At 46.5% G+C, this 18,557-nt stretch overlaps 1 protein-coding gene across 11 annotated transcripts in view; it reads right to left on the bottom strand.

The window, feature by feature from the left end:
• The window catches only part of PACS2 (phosphofurin acidic cluster sorting protein 2), an 84,262-nt gene that overhangs the window by 32,124 nt on the left and 33,581 nt on the right, over positions 1 to 18,557 (bottom strand). For 3 of the 11 annotated variants that reach the window (XM_054833457.1, XM_054833467.1, XM_054833466.1), the window contains 11 exons: positions 13,969 to 14,094; positions 11,740 to 11,902; positions 10,629 to 10,702; positions 9,789 to 9,869; positions 7,766 to 7,825; positions 6,318 to 6,475; positions 4,245 to 4,335; positions 3,456 to 3,533; positions 2,555 to 2,676; positions 1,655 to 1,790; positions 823 to 927 (listed from right to left, as the gene is read on the bottom strand). In XM_054833457.1, the coding sequence (XP_054689432.1) occupies positions 823 to 927; positions 1,655 to 1,790; positions 2,555 to 2,676; positions 3,456 to 3,533; positions 4,245 to 4,335; positions 6,318 to 6,475; positions 7,766 to 7,825; positions 9,789 to 9,869; positions 10,629 to 10,702; positions 11,740 to 11,902; positions 13,969 to 14,094 (1,194 nt within the window). The remainder of the gene's footprint in view (positions 1 to 822; positions 928 to 1,654; positions 1,791 to 2,554; positions 2,677 to 3,455; positions 3,534 to 4,244; positions 4,336 to 6,317; positions 6,476 to 7,765; positions 7,826 to 9,788; positions 9,870 to 10,628; positions 10,703 to 11,739; positions 11,903 to 13,968; positions 14,095 to 18,557) is intronic. The other 8 variants (XM_054833458.1, XM_054833460.1, XM_054833461.1 and 5 more) reach the window with 8 other exon arrangements.

The following is an 18,557-nucleotide window of genomic DNA, read 5'->3' as shown; positions in this document are numbered from 1 at the left end:
TTCTAGAAGGCATTTCTCTGTCTTCCAAGTATAGAGAAACCGGAACCAGTAGCTCAGCTGGTATTTTTGCGCTCTCAGACATTGAGAACCTACTTCTTCCAAAAGCAGAAAGCCAAACCAGACAATGTAACTCCATGAGCCTGGCACAAGTTCTACAGGCGACAATCACCCAGCACATGTTTATTGGTCCTCTCCCATAGATATTTTATTGCCTTCTCAGACTAAGGTTCCGAAAGGAGCAAAATTTGTTCCAAACCCATAACAAACCACCCCATGTTGCCAGCATAAGAAAGCACTGCTCAGGGTTCTCCTTAACTCAACTATCACTCACTCAGAAAAGCTGGGGTGACATACCTGCAGTCAGGTATCACAAGTGTGTATGCAACGCAACAGAGCTGACCTGAAATATTTTATCCTGTGTTCACCACCTGTGCCTAGAAATCTCAGCCTAAACCACCGGTCAGTCCTCCCCGCTTCCTTTGCCCCAGTCTACCACAGTTGAAAAGGAGGCTCTTGAGCGCAAAGGTCTAGACATTCCCAGTGTGCTGCTAACCAGAAGGAATGGCATTTTGTAGAAAAGAAAAAAACACTGGAAAGACTCAGGTGACAAAGCTTTACCAAATCTACAGCATCTCCTGGTGAAATGAAATCAAACCTGTTGGCACTGAATGCTCAGTATGCTGCCAGCCCCCACGCACCACCACTGCTCTTCCAACCAAGCAGCAGAACCTACTTGGTTAGTGGTAGAGCTCAAGGCCTGTCTATTCCTGAGGAGGAACAGTGAAGGACAACTGTGCTTCAGGTAACATCTCCTGCCTTTACCTGGCCTTGCCAGTCGGAAGTATTGACAAGAATAATGTTTTCTGGCAGCTGGTCATCGGAAACCAGGATGTGATTTAGTTGGTCATACACCGTTTTCCTGGGGATCTGGAAATAAAGACACAGAGGAGAGAACAGTAGACGTCAGCTCTAATCATCAAGCCACCAGCTCCAGCTTTTGCAATTCATGAGAGGTGGCTGTGCACGGCTGGTCAGTGCTCAGTCACCTCATCAGCAAAAGCATGCTAGCAGCTGCATTGGCTGCTGGGACCGACACTTATCAGCCTCTTCAATATGACAGTATTCTGCAGGCTCCTCTATTTGCCACCTTGGGTTTTTTGGCCATTACTCCTTCTGCCACACACTTTCACCTTCACTTACATCATTTTATACCAACCAACAGTAGCCCAAGGAATTTTGGGTTAATAGAAGCCAGGAACAATCTACTTCCAGCAGGGAATTGAGTCCCACAGCTAACAAAAACATGGCCACGTATGCTCTGCACAAGTCAGTCCCCTTTTGCAATCCCAAGCAATTTGCCTTATTTCGAAGGAGTAATTCCTCAACACATCCCTATTCATTTCTCATCATAGCAATCCGTTCCAGTGTTTTCAGTTTATGGTTGGCTGACAAAGCAACGAGCTGGCAAAACCCAGCAGACTGGATGGAAGATACAGTATCAGCCAAGACATAAATTCACTCCTTCCTGAAGCCACAGAGCCCAGTTCCTTTCCAGCAGGGACAGCACTTGGACCAGAAGGAAAGGGACCACAGGAGACAGTTGGAGAAGATAAAAAATTATGAGTGGCTGAAAAGCCAACAATCTTTTTCACACCTGTAAGTGGTGCCGGGTGTCTGGAGAGCGTTCATTGTCCAGACTGTTCGCTCTCTCGTTCTGCGGCCTCACTGGCTGCCTCTCCTTCAGAGATGTGCTCCTTCCCCGACGTCCCGTCTGCTTCCCTTCAGACCTGCTAGAGAGATGCGCTTGCATTCCAGAGCTGGCTCGTATCTGAGTGAGATGCATCCCCCAAATCCCAGATCACCCAGTATGGCAATGTCAGCATCGTGAGTGGAGGCATTGGGGAATCGTGCATGTCAATCGGAGCTAGCTTGAGACCCGCTAATTCTGCTCCTGATTGTGCAAAGCATGGGGCCCAGCTACAGAGCATGTTCCCAGGAGTCCCAGCCAGACTTCCACAGCCCATGCTAAGACCCACACCACTACCCTGCTATCGCTACACCAGCATAATAGGATCCAGCCATGCAAACTCCAGTCATATGCCCAAAAGCAGCACAGAAATACCTCTTCAAAAAAACATCTATTTGCTTGCAAATGACCAGAGAACCTATGTGGTGGGGCTGCTGAAACCCACATTCACTACCCTATTTGGGAAGGTTTAAGAGGACTTAAGTTAGACTAAACAACCACCTTTAAGGCCAAAATCTGCATCAGATGTTGACTTCGCAACAGTATCTTTGAACAAGCAACTCCAGAGTTTTATAAAAACTTCTTTGGACATGGAGCAGGTGCAACACAGGAGACAGGAGCAATCTCAGAGCAATGCTGCCCTTCAGGGTTCTAAGCATTCATTTATGAAGTGCTCAAGACCCACCACATAAGTGCCTCAACACAAGGAGCCCTTGCAGTCAATGGCTTAAGGCACAAATGCTGGCAAGCTGTCCGTGACTTCCTGAGCAGCCCTGCAGCAGGCCCAAAGCTGCGTCACCACCCTACCTGGTGGACGGGATAATGAGGGACTCGGTCTTAGTGATCTTCCCACTGGGTGGGAGCTTCTCAACAAACACATCTGGTGTAGGAAGTTCAGCTTCCTGGACCTCGGCTTGCTGGTTAGACTCCTGCAAAAACAGAGGGAAACGAGTCATGAGGAGCAAACCCTCCCCTCTGTCCACTGCCACAAGGGATGGCAGGAGGCACCCCAGCTTAGCGCTGGCTGGGACACGTTCAGCCTGCCCCCTCCAGACATGCTACTCGCTGCCAAAAGGGAGAAGCCAATATTGGCTATCTGGGGCTACCAGTTCCCAGCTCTGCCTCACAAGGAAGCTGGAGGTAGGAAAGGTGCTCAGATACGCTATTTGAAATAGGCAATCTCCCAGCTCAAAGCCAGGGACATGCCTCTTCATGCAATGCAGATTAGTTCAGTTTACCCAAATGAACTAGCAGAGAGAGAAAGACATGGGAGAAATATTTCAAACTGCATGTCTGCAGTAGAGCAACTTGAGCTTTGGGATTTTTACTCCAGGACCAGTTTGATTTCTGCCAATTCAGCATGAAGTAATACTTCTATCTGATAAAATGGAACAGCCCTGAGAATACTTTTCAGGACAATACACATGCTCAGTAGCATAGTTTGGGCCAGCCTTCCTCAAATCAAGAGAAAGGCTGTTTAAACAGAAGACCATGTAAAACATTTCAAGTTTCAAAAGGCTGAGAGGCAAGAACCTCCAACAATTAAGGGCAGGAGGGGAGCTCAGCATTATCTTCACTGCAGCTAATGTTCCCTACGTAAGTTGTGTTGCACGTGCAACTATATGGATGGACACATGCTACAGAATGCAGTTCACAGTTGACACTCAAACTGCCAGGAGGAACATTAACAAGTGCATTTTCAACTTACATAAGAGACAGTATCAGAAATACTGTCGCCTGCATGTTTGGTTCCAAGACTCTTTGTCTTTTCAGGCACTTCCACCTGCTTGAAAGAAGAAAAATTATTAGGAGGTATGGCACCAGCACAGTTTTCAGCCCACTCTCTGGATCAGGCTGTTCAAAAGACACACTTCTCTGTTTACACACTGCACAGCTCTACAAGATGACCAGGAGTGCTTCCTGTTCACACCAGGACCGATCACATTAGTGTGGGATGTGGCAAAGCAGTATCTGATGCACAATAAACACAGTAGAGTCAAATGCGTACCCTAGAATAGGACTGCTATTCTATGCACCTAATATGCACAGAATATCCTCACGAGGGGATGAAAAAGGGGGTGAACTGCCCCTCAGCATTCGCTCCAGCCCCCGTGAAAAGTATCCCAACAACAGTAAGATAAAGCGTCCTCCAAACAGCGCCAAGGAGTCCCTAAAACTCCCAGGGAACATCTCCTTATAGTCATTTCAAGTGCACAAGAATCTGGAGCTATTCATACTGTTAGCATGTATTCAATACATAACCTGAAGATGTACCCTTGAGTTAATAAAACACCACAAAAAAAAGCAAACCAAAACAAAACCCCAAAAAACCCACCCCAAAACAACAAGCATGTTTTCTTAGCAGAAAATTTGTATCTCTGCATCCAAGTCTTTGGAGGAGGTTGGAGATGGTGCTTTAATTTACACATGCAAATAGAGACAGTGCAGGTCTGCTATCTTACCTGCAGATAGATAACCTTCTTGAAACATGACTTACAGGACTTGATGGCTCTCTCTGGCTCCTGATGCTGTGGATGCTACCAATTTCTGTCTGAGAGCTGGAGTGTGACAGTCCTTCAAAATAAGGTCTGAATAAGAAAAGCAAAACCAGTTTCTTATTATCAAAAACACTAACAGAGAGAGTCCACCACATTCACAGCAAAGCAACACGACTGCTCCCTAACGGTTCCAGTAAAATTTATAGGCTATTTTTGAAAGGAGGGGGAGGTCTCCAGGACAGCAAGAGAAACCAGAAAGTCCAGGGACCCCTGCATAGCCCTGACACTGACAGATCGACTTCCATCTAATGGATCCAACACGTCACCTGTCACGCAGCAGATCATACTTATAAAGCTCTTACCAGGAACACTTGCGCGCTCTTGCACTACACACCCAACAGCAGCTTTTGTTTCCATAAAATCCAGGGTGGGCACATGGATCCAGCGTTTTCCCACAGGAGAACAGAATGCACATTCACCCCACACAAGCAGTTGTGTCCTCACTACCCCAAGCACCAGGTGCAACGTTTCACACTGCAATTCTTGTTTCAGCTTTGCAAACACTGATTTAACTACGTGCCATTCCAGACAGGGTCTAGCTCTTGACTGAAAGTAGAGTTACTGCCCCCAACCGATACTCTGCTCCTGCGGGTAAGTGACTCTTGGTGCTAATGTGCATTTTATTTCCAGCTTGCATCTGGACTTGGCTGCCAGCCCTAGGATCCAATTACACATTTGCTCAATAAGATAAGGTAGTGTGTACAATCAGATTGTATCTTCCACGTAAGAAGGCAGCTCATCACACCAGGCTACAAGACTCAATTACAATTTAAGGAACTGATTTTTTTCTTGCAGGGAAAACCTGCCTACAAGCATCAGCATTTATCACATCCCTTTCAAGATATGAACACAAGAACTGGACACAGCAAACCACAGAGTGTCTCCCCAGGACCAGACACAGTAAGTTCTTATTCCAGCAATCACATATCCCAGAACAGTTAGCTCCTCGGCTCCAGGGAACAGGACACAAGCTCTCAGTGCATACAGTACAACATTTTGGCTTTTTTCAAAGCAGCTGCTTACCACAAGACATCTAACTTTCAAATCCCTTCAAGGCAGGGCCTACGAACTGGCAATATATTGGGTCAAGCTCCAAACGCCTTTATAGGCCACCAGCCCCATCACTTACCACTGCTGCCCCAGTCTATCCTTGACATCATCTGGCTCACTGATAGGGAAGAAGTCACTCCAGACTCAGAATCTATTCTTAGCCCAACTAGGTTATTCTACATTTATTAGAATATTGTAACACCTGGTAATTAGCCGGCATTTAACAGATACTCTACTGACAACATTGAAGGCCTGAGCATGCAACCACATGCCAGTCAGAAGCACGAGCGCAGCTCAGTCTCATGTTTTCAGTCTTTATTTGGCAGGGACGTGACACAGCTCTGTTAGCTCAGGGCTCTGCATCTGATCGAGACCCTGAGCCAGCCATCCCCAGCTCAGCTCCACAATGCCGGGATTACCCATACGTCAGTGCCCGCAAAAGCCAGTTCAGAAGAGGCTTGCACGTATTTATGTGTGCTGCAGTCAGTCTCCATGGGCCCTGAGGACCTCCTTTGTTTCCTGCAGTTCTGCTTCCTTAATCCCTGCAAAGACTCTCTTTCCACATAGGGTCTTATCAGCTTTTCCAGAAAGACAGCCTGCCTTGTCCATCCCTGCCTCTACTTCTGCAGCTTCCAACCACATCTCCTTCTGCTTTAGCACAGATTTCCTGGCTGTTTGTACCACCTCTTCAAAACACCTGTGTATGGTTTAATTCTACTGCCTGCCTGCCAGCAATTCCTATGCCTGTGCTCAGGTGGCAAGGCAGGCAGAACATCTGCAAAGGGAACAAGGGAAGAAATGAGACTGAAGGGAAGTTAGGAACCTTCACCCACCCACCCCCCCCCCAGCTCACAAGCAGTCATTCACGTTGTAACAACGCACACTGGGAACAGAAACATCTCATCCGGGCTCAGACTGTGCATGGTGTCTCTCTGGCCCAGTATCAGCTGCCCCACACTTACTTTAACTTTGGCTTTGGAGTGCTCAAGACACTGTCATCGTCCTCCATTTCTGGCCCACTGTCACTGGGGTTCTCTATATCCAGCGTGTCATACAGAAGGTCCAAGTCCTCCTCCACCTCTGGAACGTGCTCCGCCGGGTCCTGCTCTGAATCCAGAACCTACACGCAGGACAAAAGTGGGCATCGCTGACTCTGCTAGAGCCAGACTGATCCCACATCATCTGAGCTCCCCTGAGGACTGCAGCACACCAGTCTTGGGAGTAGGATTCTGTTCCTAGTACAAGGATATTATATCCAACAGAAACACTGAGTACATGAGAAGTACTTGTTTTGGGTCAAGTTTGTCAGTGTCTGGTTAAGCAGGAGTTACCTATTGGACTAAGCATCCACAAACAAGCTATTAATCATAGATTATGTCCACTATTCAACCCCCTTTCATAAACAAAGCTTTAAAAAGGCCCCTAATGGAGTCCCAGTTTTCTTAGAACGAGTACAGAAATGCAGTACTCTCAACAGTGTAACCTGTCTTGGGTTTTACTCAAAAAGTTGCAGTGACACCTCCTGATTTGATACCCAAGCAGGTAGAAGTGACACAAATGTCCACAGGAGGCGCCTGAAACCTGGACAAGGACCAGCTGCCACCCACACGCAAAGCCAGAGGGAACCAACAACTCACACAAAACTTGCACAGGTTGCTTCACGTACACACCAGAGTAAACAGGCAGCTGCACACAGTTCAGAGCTTGTTTTTCAATGGCAGCTCCAGAAAAGCAGCAGCTCAGCTGGCTGAGACCTCAGCTATGGGTGCTGACTCTGCTGAGCTAACTTAGGAAGAACAGCAAAGCTAACAGGACAGTTTGGAAGCGTAAGGAAGCATGAGGAGTTACTCACTCTTTCCCACAAGCCACAAAATCAGCACATGGGCAGCCAATTGAGATGTTAACTGTTTTTATATTAGAAACTTAACGTTACACAGGTTTCTTGGGTTCTGGATCTCTTTCGTTGTCAGCTCTGACCAGACGGCTGACTCTCCTGTGGATCTGCGTTCCCTATCCAAGTTTTTCATGTCTTGCCTGGCTGTTCTAGTAAGATGATCAAACAGGCTGGGATTTAACTCCACAAGCAACATACACCATAGACTACTTGCCTTTGAAAGGGTCAAAGATAATTTCAAAGCAGTCTGCAAAACTAATGGGTACATACGAGGTTGCCAAAATCTGGTTTTGATAAAACTTGACCTAGAAAACGTTTGATGACATTTTAAAGTTGGCCCTCAAGCCTCCATGCAAGGCCAGGGTGTAAGGAAAGGTCATCTCCACTGCAGACTTGAAAACAAAATTAAGGGAACTAGAGGGAAACAGGAGAGTGTTCCTGAAGACTAAAGCAAGGTGCACCAAGCAGTTAGAGGGCAATACACAGACAGGAAGGCTTACAGACTGAATGACTTACCTCGTCAGACACTTTAAACCTCTTCAGCAACGCCACAACCTTCTGTTTGAAGTTTTGTTGCTGCAAGTCAAAGACACTGTTACATAAGTAAAGCGTAAGTGAACTGTTTTCTCCCAGTCTGCAAGAAGCCCATACACATCTGACACTGGTGCTCTAGCTGCTACTTCAAATCAAACAACTCCTGGCACCACAAGTCTCTGCTGCTCTCATGTTAAAATCAGCTTTTCCATACCTATGATACTTTCTCTCCTGCATTACAACAAACTTGGTCCCACACCACCAAGCATTATAAACCTTCTGGTCCTGACAGATGGCACACCACTCTTGGTTGGACACACAGTGCATAACAAATTCTTTTATCTGCCAAATCACCTCCTGTACCTGTGTCATAAATTTCTGGCACACATTTGACAGTCAACTTTCCTGATTCCTAACAAGGGTGAGACAACACAGGCATCTACCCACTGACCCAAAGTGCAAATGTGTTTTCTACCAACAAAGCACTGTTTTTCCAGGAGTTTGCAGTTCATCCCGGCAGGTTCATTTATTTGACTAGCAGCACTGCTGAAAAGTTGTGGGATCTTGTCCTTAGCACTCACCTATCAGAAAAATGCTTTCTGAGTCTGATACTCCTAGATCCTGGACACAGCAGGCAACAAGCCCAAAACAACACAAGCCAAACTGCTGCACTTTTGTGTTTACTTGCCCCCAAGAGCAATCTCTCTCTTACAGGACCAAACAGCTGAGATTTGCCATGAGCTGCCCAACCTTTCTGTCAGTGACCAACCTAATATGCACACCCCGCAGAAAAGGAAAGTGAGAAGGGTCCAGGCATGAGTGCTGGTACAGAGCATCTGAGATGCCATCCCTGCGTCAGGAGGAAAGGGAGGAGAAAGTGGCTGGCACCAGGCCACTCTTAGGCAAAGAAAGTTGTTCATTTGCTGGCTCTCCTGTATCTCACGTGAGCTCTTCTTGCAAGTCCAACTGCCTGCTCCCATTCTGGCCTCAGACTCTTCACACTGCCCCACACCTCCAAACCTAGCCCTTTACCTCTGACCCCAGTTTTGTGCCAGCCCCATACACTGGAGAGTCAGTATCAGTTCAGAGGTCAGGGATAGAAAGACATAATTCTTATTATGAGGAAACTGCTCAGTTAATAACCGAGTGGTGTATTTCATTCTGGCTGGTCACTGACTCTTGAAAACAATACTAAGGCACCAAGGATATGAACTAGCACGCTCCTGGTCTCATAGAAAGGATCTTTTTAGTGTCAGATTCAGGCCAAAATAGGGTTTATTTCAGACCTTATCAAAACATGGATTTCAGAAATAGCCTCACAGGTGGTACAATGATCTCCAAACGTACTGAGTCCACAAAGAAACCTAGCCCATCCTGGTGATTCTGAGTTATTGTCATCACAGATGTGCTTAAACACTTGTGTAAGCAGAAAGCTGCATTGTGGCGTGGTCAAGCACAACTCAGTGCTCCACAGAGAAGTGCAGCTTGGCAGGCATACGCATGCTTGCTATGAGAGGGTGGATAGCCACATGCGACTTGCCGAAGCTTTCAATATCCAGCTACTTCTTTTGCCTCAGCACCACATGCACCTTCTCAGGCTTAGTTGTCAAGCTGCAGCCCCTGACTGAGCTACTTCATTTTGAAACCTTTCTACTGGCCTCTCCCATGCAGAGCACAATCAGAAGAGCTTCCCTTCACTTAAAGCTACTTTCAGGACTTATACAAGCATGGATCCTGCACTGGCTTCTTCACGGGGGTGGAATTTCATACACTTAACATGATTTTTGTTGCTCCTTACCCTTGCAGCCAAAGGACACTCAAGACAGACACCCTGGACTGCCCCACTGCCTGAGCTGCCTGGTTTTGCTAGCTCCTCACATGCTGTGACCATGCTCCCAAGCTCTCTGCTGGGCCAGCGTGTCTAGTACTGGTGCTCCCATAAGCCATATGCACAGCACATCCTGGCCAAACCCCGTCAGTGTTAGTAAAACTAATTTCCACCGACCCTGGTTATGGACGTCGTTCTTACTATCGATCTCCGCTGCTTCTTGGGCTTCCCCAGCTCGTACTCATCATCATCCAAATCCTGAACAGAAAGAGGATTTCTGTGTTACCTTTGTGATTTCGGGACACATGAGCAGTTAAGTGCTAAAAATGTGAAGATGAACCTGCTGCTCTGTCTTCCAGGCATTTGCCATAATTACAGTTATGATGGCAGAGGGAAAAGGAAGTGAACCAGGTCTGCAGAGAGCCAGGAATAACAGCTTGGAGAAGCAAAACAGCCCTAGTTCTACATTCAAGGAACAAGGATAGTCACAGCCCCACATTTCAGTGGATTCCTGTCTCAGTACCCTCCAAGAGGTGGAAGGCAGGTGATGCCAGAGTCTGAAGGCAAACGAGACCCAAACTCAAAAGCATCTCACATCTAGCCAAGGGGTTTTCCGTAAGGACCTATTTTGCAGAAGGTATTAAAGACTAAAGACAGACTCAGACCCCACTGGCCCTTTAATTACAGCTGGAGATCTAGTTGGGCTCTTTGAATCCAATCAGCATTACAGAAGCAATCAACTGAAGCCTTGACCATTAAGCAGAGAAACACACAAGGATGCCAATGTTTTAGTGTTTAAAGGCAGCTCAAATCCAAACACGTGAACAGATAAATCACAGCGTGGTGGAAGAAACGGGTTACTGTGCAGGCCTTCTGCCACTGCAGCTAAACACTTGGTGACAGTCTCGCACTGTCATGGTTTAGCTAAAGAAATAGGCTTTTAGTTTCAAGAACGAGCTCAGAGTGTACATGCTCTACTGAAGCTCTCATAGGGAGAAGCCATGCCCTAAACAGTACCTGGCCCTGTACGGCATCATCACTGGCCTCCTGCTCAGAAGAGAAGCTCTCGTACTCTTCCTCGGAATAGTTGTCTGAAAGGGAAGGAAAGAGGGGAGAGATCCTGTGAAACTCCTTTAAGGTGAGGGGACAATCTCATCTCAGGAGCAGAGAAGGCCAACTAACAGTCACAAATCAAGAAAGGAGACACACAAGGAGATGCTTGCTGGTTTATCTAGAATCAGTGAGATGGGAACTGCCTGGAGGTAAGTAACAAGGAGAAACACATCTAATGGGAAGGAAGGACCAGCATACAGATAAGTTTCCTTGAAACACCGCCCCCTTTTACCCTGGAAAGAACCATCTGGTCAACAGCAGCAAGTGAAGAGGTTTCTCCACAAGGGAAATTACTTTCCCCCCCCAACATAAGCATAACTGGCTTAAAGGAGCAAGTAAGACATCCCTGGAGAGTCTAAATCCTTCACTGACACTTCAGGTGAGCTGCCTGGCCTCAGGCAACAACACACAACACCACTTGCATGCACTACCTTCAACAGGTCACTCTTCTAGCAGTGAGCAGAAGGTTGGTACCACATAAAAAGACTGTCACAAATAGAAACCAAATGACTTCCCTATATGGTGCACATCACCATGGATTTACACTCATTAAACCAGGCCATACTCCACAGCAAAACATGTTGCAGGTGTCATCTAAGTTAATGAGATTTATTGTAAACTACTCAAAGGAAAAAGAAGTTGGAAGAGTAGCTTAAATGAGAATCTCCTGAATACAACACTGTTAGGCAGATGAGAAGCTACAGGTTCTACACACACGCACCAGTAATGCCGGAAGAGCGTTGGTGAGAATGCAGCCAACCCTTGCTGGATGGCTCAGGCCAGGTGTGATATGCAGGAGAAGCTTTGACAATTTAATTCCCCACTCCTGTCACACTCCCTTCTTAACACAGCAACAGGTTTGCAAAGTGAGTTTACTTTGCATTCATCAGTTATAGACACACAACTTGTGCAAACCAGTTCTCATTGTCCCAGGAAGCACCTAAGCCCAGGTGGGGTTTAACTCCAGCTAGTTCAGGAAGACACTGGACCTCAGAGCATGTGGTTGTACTCTTACCTGTAGACTTGATTTTCTGGCTGGCCTGCATAGTGCTGTCTTCATGGTCAATTGGCTGACTTGACAAGGAGAAGATCCAGATTTCTGCTACCTTCACTGCAGCCTCTTTGATGTTGCTGAAAAGGCTCAGAACTTGGCCACCTTCTGTTGGGTGCTGCATGACCTGGGACAGAAATTAAGCAGTACAAATCTGCATTTAAATGTATTTAAACTTACATAATTTGCATACTACAGGAGTTATTTATGTTAATAGAGTTACTCCACATTTCCAGGCACAGAAGCAAGTCAACACCCTGCAACTACAGGAGCCACTTGCAGGCAATACGCAATGCTAGTTGAGATTTTATTTGACTACTAATGGTAGTGATGGAATGAAAGAAAAAGCATTCTGAGCCTGACAGCTGATTAGCTCATCCTGGAAGCACAACACTTGACTGCCTCAGTACTATGTATTTGCTTCCATGATACAGTACTGATTTGAATTATCAAGTTACCAATCTTCTCAACACCTAATTAAGGAACTTAATTTTGTGTTAAAGCCCAGCAGAAGAGCCAGTAAAGGTAAAAATTCTTGGTGAGATACAGATGCAAAGTGATCCCTAAAGCAAAAATCCCTGTTCCAGAGAGCTGGCACCTGAATCTCAGAGGAGCTGGCCACCCCAGAACAATGAAGTAGTGGGTCATGAAAACCAATACAATGGTGGAGGCAGAGGGACATCTCGGTGTGGGTTTCTCCTTCCTTTGCCACTCTCAGATCACAGGACTCTCCCTAGAACCAAAGACTTACGTTCTTCTCTTGCCCCACAGGAGTCAGAAAGCACTTCCCACGCCTGCACCTCAGCTTTCTAACACACACCAGGCTGCTCTGTCAGCTCCTCACATGGCTTTAAAAAGACCTGAGTTGATGAGGAACATATGCCCCCCTGCTCTTAAACTCTGCTCAGACTCACAACTCCAATTCATTGCTTTGTTTCAACAGCTAAGAGAAGGGGTTTTTTTGTTTGGTGGGTTTTTGTTTAGTTGGTTTTTAAGAAATGTGTCACTGCTGTTTAGGGGTCATTATACTATAAACTGCAAAGGGAGGGGAGGAGGCTTGTAATTTTTTTCCCCTGAAGTCTTCAATTTCAAGTCTTTCAATTCCAGATGAGCTGGAGAGCAACTATTTCCTAACACAGTGAACCTTTGAAAATTCTTGACCTTCTAACCTCAGTCAGCTGATATTACAAAAAGACATAAGAAAAACCACATGCAGCAGCAGCAAATGCCCAACACTCAGAAGTTCACTGATGGGTCTAATTAATGGGCCCACATGTTTTCTGCCTTACAGCAGTATTTAATTTCTAGTTCTTAAACAAATCAAACATGGTACAGAAAAAATGTTAGCTACACCACCACAAATCAGAATTTGGCCAATTCAAATGGGTAGTTCACCATTTACAGCAAGTCTAGGAGAAGCTGAACTCACACACAAGGAGTGGTCTTATTACTGTATTAAATAATTCATTATAAACTTACCACAGCCTAACACTAGCTTATTTTGGATGGAAATGATTTGCTGACAGAATGCAGTCTGATGAAAAATACTGGTGTTAAGCTGAACTTGCTACTGCTAAACCCATCTCTAAACACTCAGACACAAACAGCAGAGATTAAGCAGGGCATGAAATAACGAAGCATGGAGCTAAGCTATTCAGAAAGCCTCAGTGAATAATTTATCCATATTTGATTCCAGCATTAATTTTATCATTTACCCCTCGCGAACAGAACTCCACCTAAATTACCAACAGCCATGAAATAAGAATTGCAAAGGGTGTTTCAAGCAAAATGAGAGAAGCTACTTCATCCTGAACTCTCATACAGTGGCACACAGAAGCACCGCAAACCTTGCTTTAACTTTAACATTTCTTAGAGTTGGAAGGCTTGCCCAAGTGTCCCTGTCTTGTTCTGCACCCTAACTTTAAAAAAACTACACAACAACAAAGTCCTCACAAGGTAATAAGCCTCATAAAAGCTTTAGCTCTCAAGATACTATCCAGAAAATGTCCAATATTATTACTCAGTAGTAAAACCTGTTTAAACCATTGCCCTGTGAATACTGATAACAGTTCTTAAGACAGCTATATGAAATCCTGCCAGGTACTTCTGAATAAGGAAAGTGACAACACTGGGTTTAAAGAGAAGGGAAAATGTCCACCTTTGTAAACAGAGATCATGTCAAATGCTGCTCACCTCAGCCATGTTGATAGACCCCACAGCCAGAGTCTTGTAGCCTAAAATGGTTCGGTTCTTGTACCGCTTCCGCCGCTGCAGCATGATCTGAAGCTTGTTGCCTTCTCTCTTCAAGAAGTGAGGGTACTGTGGTTGGAAATATAATGGAAAAGTTTATTACATCTCTTGACATTATCTCCCAAGCTGCCTGCTTCACAAGTAAACTTCATTCCTAGGGATTAACCCTGAGGCTTTTAGAAGTGGGTACAGCTAACTCATGCTCAGTGGACAATCCTTTATTATCCCAAGGAAGCCTTCATCTCTGTCCAAATAATTCAGCTCTGGGCTTTTGTTTCCCCAGCCAAGCACACTGAACACACAACCCAGGGGCACAGAGGAGCTGTTCAGTCTGGGAAGGCCTGAGCCCAAGCCCCGTTCTAGAAAGACAAACAGCCTCTAGGAGATGCTTTCCCCAGCAGCTAGACAGAGGCTGCCCAGAACCGGAGCCCCAGAGGGACGGCCGGGGCACATGCTGCCCCTGTGCAAAGAGCGGTCGGTGGCAGGGCAACCACAGACCCCTGCACTCTCGGCAGGACACGGCCTTCCCTCCAGCACAAGGACGCTTCTCAGCGTTTGACCCTCTACTGCTCACGTTTAAGAGGCTATTGTGCTCTGAATGGCAAGTGAAGAGAGGCGCAGCGATGACGACGCCAAGGATTTGCTGATGCCTTTTTTGTCTAAGCATGGAGACCTACACTGTCATGCAATGATCCTCTCCAGGATGATGATGTCTCCTTCAGGCACATGGCTCTTGCAACTGTCAATGTTTTCCAGCATTAACACTCTCAGACTTCTATTGCTTAACATGGTTGTATTTTGAGTAGTTAAGTCAAGAAAAATCCTGTCCTATTGCCAAGCTATGTTGCAAAGACATAAATGCTTCCAAGACATGTTCCATACAAGAAAATGCATTTGTTTATATATCACCCAAAAAACTCCCCAAGAACAGAGAGGTTCTGAAGTCAAGGAGAGACTATTAGGGAAAGAGTGGGGCTAACCATGCTATCTCAGCTTGTGCTGCTCATCTGCACAGAGTATTAGTGCAATCAGGCCCTGCTTTCTGCCAGGATGCCCACCAGAGCACTGACAGACAGGCCCTAGGGCCCAGCTCACCAGCTGTGGGCAGAAGCAGCTGTGCAAAGGAAGAACAATCTTCAAGAAAAGATACAGCAGCCACCTGACCAGGTAGCCGAGACTCATCTTGAGAAGACAGGCGAATGGGACATGTGCTCCTAATATACAAAATACATAGCACTAAGTAACCTGCAGACAGGAGAACCTAATTGCAGAAATCCCAAACGGGACATTCCCAAGTGAAGGATGCTTCTCTCACAGCCAACACCTACATCATTTATTTTTTTTTCCCCTTAGGACATTGTGAAAAGAACTCCCTGCCTATCAAAACGCTTGATAAATACAAATGCTGAGTACCGCCAGAAACCCTGAGATATTAATTTGCAGTCCAGAGCAAGCCTGACTGCTATGCAGAGAGCTGGGAGCAGTGGCTACACTAACAAGCAGAATACTAATTAACTGATTGCTCTGCAAGGGTGAGATCTACTGTGCACTGCACAAGGAAGCAGCCGCGTAGAAGAGGAACAGCAGTCCACGTCATTAAAAGACAACCTCAAAACACACCTGCATCCAGACAGACAGAACCTGTGACTTTACAGATGTTCAACATCCGTAAACAAGGATGGAAGAAAGTTATTGGGGGGAAGGGGCAAGAGGGGCTCAAAAAGACAGAGGCACATTTTGCATTCAAATCTACTGTCTCCCTGCCTCTGAGGCCCTTCCACATGTTAGAAGGACAGCAGGGGAGAGGGACTCCTTGCTCTTAGCTCAAGGCACCTGGGCCACACCAAGGCTGCTTAAGGACAAGCCTGCAACTAAAATCCAAAGTCATGCTTGGTCACAGACCAGCTTGATTTCAATGTGTACAAGTTTTCAGGGATTAAACTGGACAGCTCAAGTCCATACATGTGCAAGTTTCTGTTTTTCAAAGGTGTGCTGCCTGGACGCCTCTGATGAGCATTCACAGAGATGATAAAAGAAAGCTACAGAGGCACCTAGGCCATTCAGCTCCTCAGTTAAGATCAAGGGCCTCTAGAAGAAAAGCCAAGCCATTTTCATAGAACAGACAAGCTATTTTTAACAACTGCCATGGTTTATCAACCCTACAGAACAGCTTCAATCAAAACTTTTCAGTAATTGTCAGTCCATGACAGAGACTGGAGAGGAAAACCGTTTGGTTCAAAACATTTGAAAACAAGACTTTTTGAGGAAGCACCAAATACTCCAAGGCACCTTCAAGGGGTGAGAAGAGGGGGCCATCACACACACCAGAACAGTGAGAGTCAGGGCAAGACATTCTTTCTGAAGCCCCAGTGATGTAATTCCTTCCATCTGGAAAGGTTTATTAGATTAAACACAGGAATTAAGTGCTCCAGAGAGCTGCAATGTTGTGCTTGGAATACCTGGGGAATTTCACTTGATCCTGTGAAACCCACGGAGGGTCAGGAGAAGCAGGCATTCCAGCAGTAAGGGTGATGGTAGCTCACCTGCCAGAAAGACTACTGCTGGGCTAGCCCTAGCTAGCAAGGCGAAACGGGATCAGACACACCAATAACTCCAGTCTTATCCCAGCTGTGTAACAGAGCAACAGGAAACTCCTCCCTCTGTTTGAGTGGAGGCCTGCCAGACACAATGGGCTGCTCGCTATTATGCCAGCCTGCACAGTCACCTTTCTAGCTTGGCTCTGACAAGGAAATGCTCCGTGCAAGGGACAAGAATTTCACCCAGGAGAAGCAGCTGAGAAGGCAGTGACTGTGAAGATACAATGGGCTGCAAATCCAGACAGCTAGCACAAAGCAAGGCATACAGTTTGAAGAGTTGATATGAAGAGTGTGATATGGAGATAGTGGCTGCTGCAAGACACTGAGAACTTCTTGTGCTGTGACATCCATGTGCTTTTATTTTGTGGCCCATCTCCACTCTCAAATGTATCCCAGGCACTAAATTCAGCCTGTATCTGGCTTAAGCTGCAGTTGTTAGCTAGGAGTAACTTCCAGCCATCATCCAATTAAGAAACAATAAAAGCTGTCATAAAAAATCTGCTGTGCCACTTCAGGAAGGCTTCCCAGGCCTTACTGCATTTAAGACCACCAATCCTTCCTGCAGTCAGAGACCAGCAGCACACATCTGCATTAAGCTTGCTCACGTCTTCTGAAGGCTCAGTGTCACGGACATTGCTCTCCCCTATTCTGGCTCAATTCCCAGCTCCTTCAAGGGAAATGCTCTGCATCCTGCTGCAGCATTGCTCTGAGTCTGAGAAAAAACCCCCACATTCCCAATGACTTCCAAAAAGATCTGCAGAAATACTTGCTCCTTGCTGACACAGGACTGGCAGAGGGTGACCTGGCTCATCTTACAGCTCTGCTCCCAACCATGGGAAAGCTGCAGCCCCAGGACCAAAGCATACAATATTTCTGGCACATGGCTTTGGTATTCCTGTTCATAAAGGAGGGGATGGAATGCTGCAGTTAACCCAGTCTGTGGGCTGCAACAGGACAGAACCAGAAGTGCCAGCCATCTGTGTATCTGCCTAGGCAGCCACAGGGTTATCATCCGTCTACAATCAAATCTCATCTGCTTCGAGTCTGCACAGGTCTCAGAGCAACCACCAGTCTGTCTCACATCATCACTTGAGCCTTTCTCCTCACCAGATCAAACTCTTGACTTCAACATCTAACCAATAGTCCCAAACCACAGATAATCCAGATATGAATGCTTCTGAGTGTCTGTCTGGCTCTGCTATGCATGCAGGATCCTCCCTCTTGCCTGCAGCAAGCGAGCCTCTATTTACTTTATTTCCCTGCTCAGGAGGTAGCACCAGGGCAGGATGCTTTGAGGAAAAGAGGAATCACTAAAATACAGTTGCTTCAACTCCCAACTATCGCTATGACTCTAGAGCCAGGAGTAACTGTCTGCATACTGCTCCTGCTTCCCCAAATGGTGCCTCCCTCAGCAACTCCAAATCGGAGGCTCACCTGCCCCATTCCTACTGCTGCCTTCCATCAGCCTGATGTTCCATGCCACCCCCCGTGGCTGCCACTCGCCAGTCCCCATTCATTAGGAAGGCAACTAAAGGCAAAAGAGAGTCATCCTGCTCTGCTTCAGTTCCTGCCGCAGCCATAACATGAAGAGGACAGAATGCAGCAAAGCCCTCACGTTCCTGGGCTCCAACCACAGGACGCATAACAAGGAAGGCCCCCTGACACTGCAAACCAGCACCCTGCTCCTCAATGCTGAGAGGGAATTCAGCCAAATATGTGTTGTTGCACTGAGGACATGCAAATTGCAGCTAGTGTCTAACTTGCCTGTTCCCCCAGATAAGTCAGGATTAAGAGATCTGCCTTCCATGATGCAAGGTTAGCCCCAAGAACAATTCTAAGGGTTTATATGGCAGCTTTCCTAGCGGGCTTCCCCCTCCCCAGATCCTGAAAGCATCTAGGCCATTTCTGCTCAAATTCCCCACAGCTGACTGCCCA

This window comes from Grus americana, chromosome 8 (genome assembly GCF_028858705.1).
Source record: "Grus americana isolate bGruAme1 chromosome 8, bGruAme1.mat, whole genome shotgun sequence".
NCBI classification, from domain to species: Eukaryota; Metazoa; Chordata; class Aves; order Gruiformes; family Gruidae; genus Grus; species Grus americana.
This window is presented reverse-complemented; position numbering and strand designations above follow the sequence as displayed.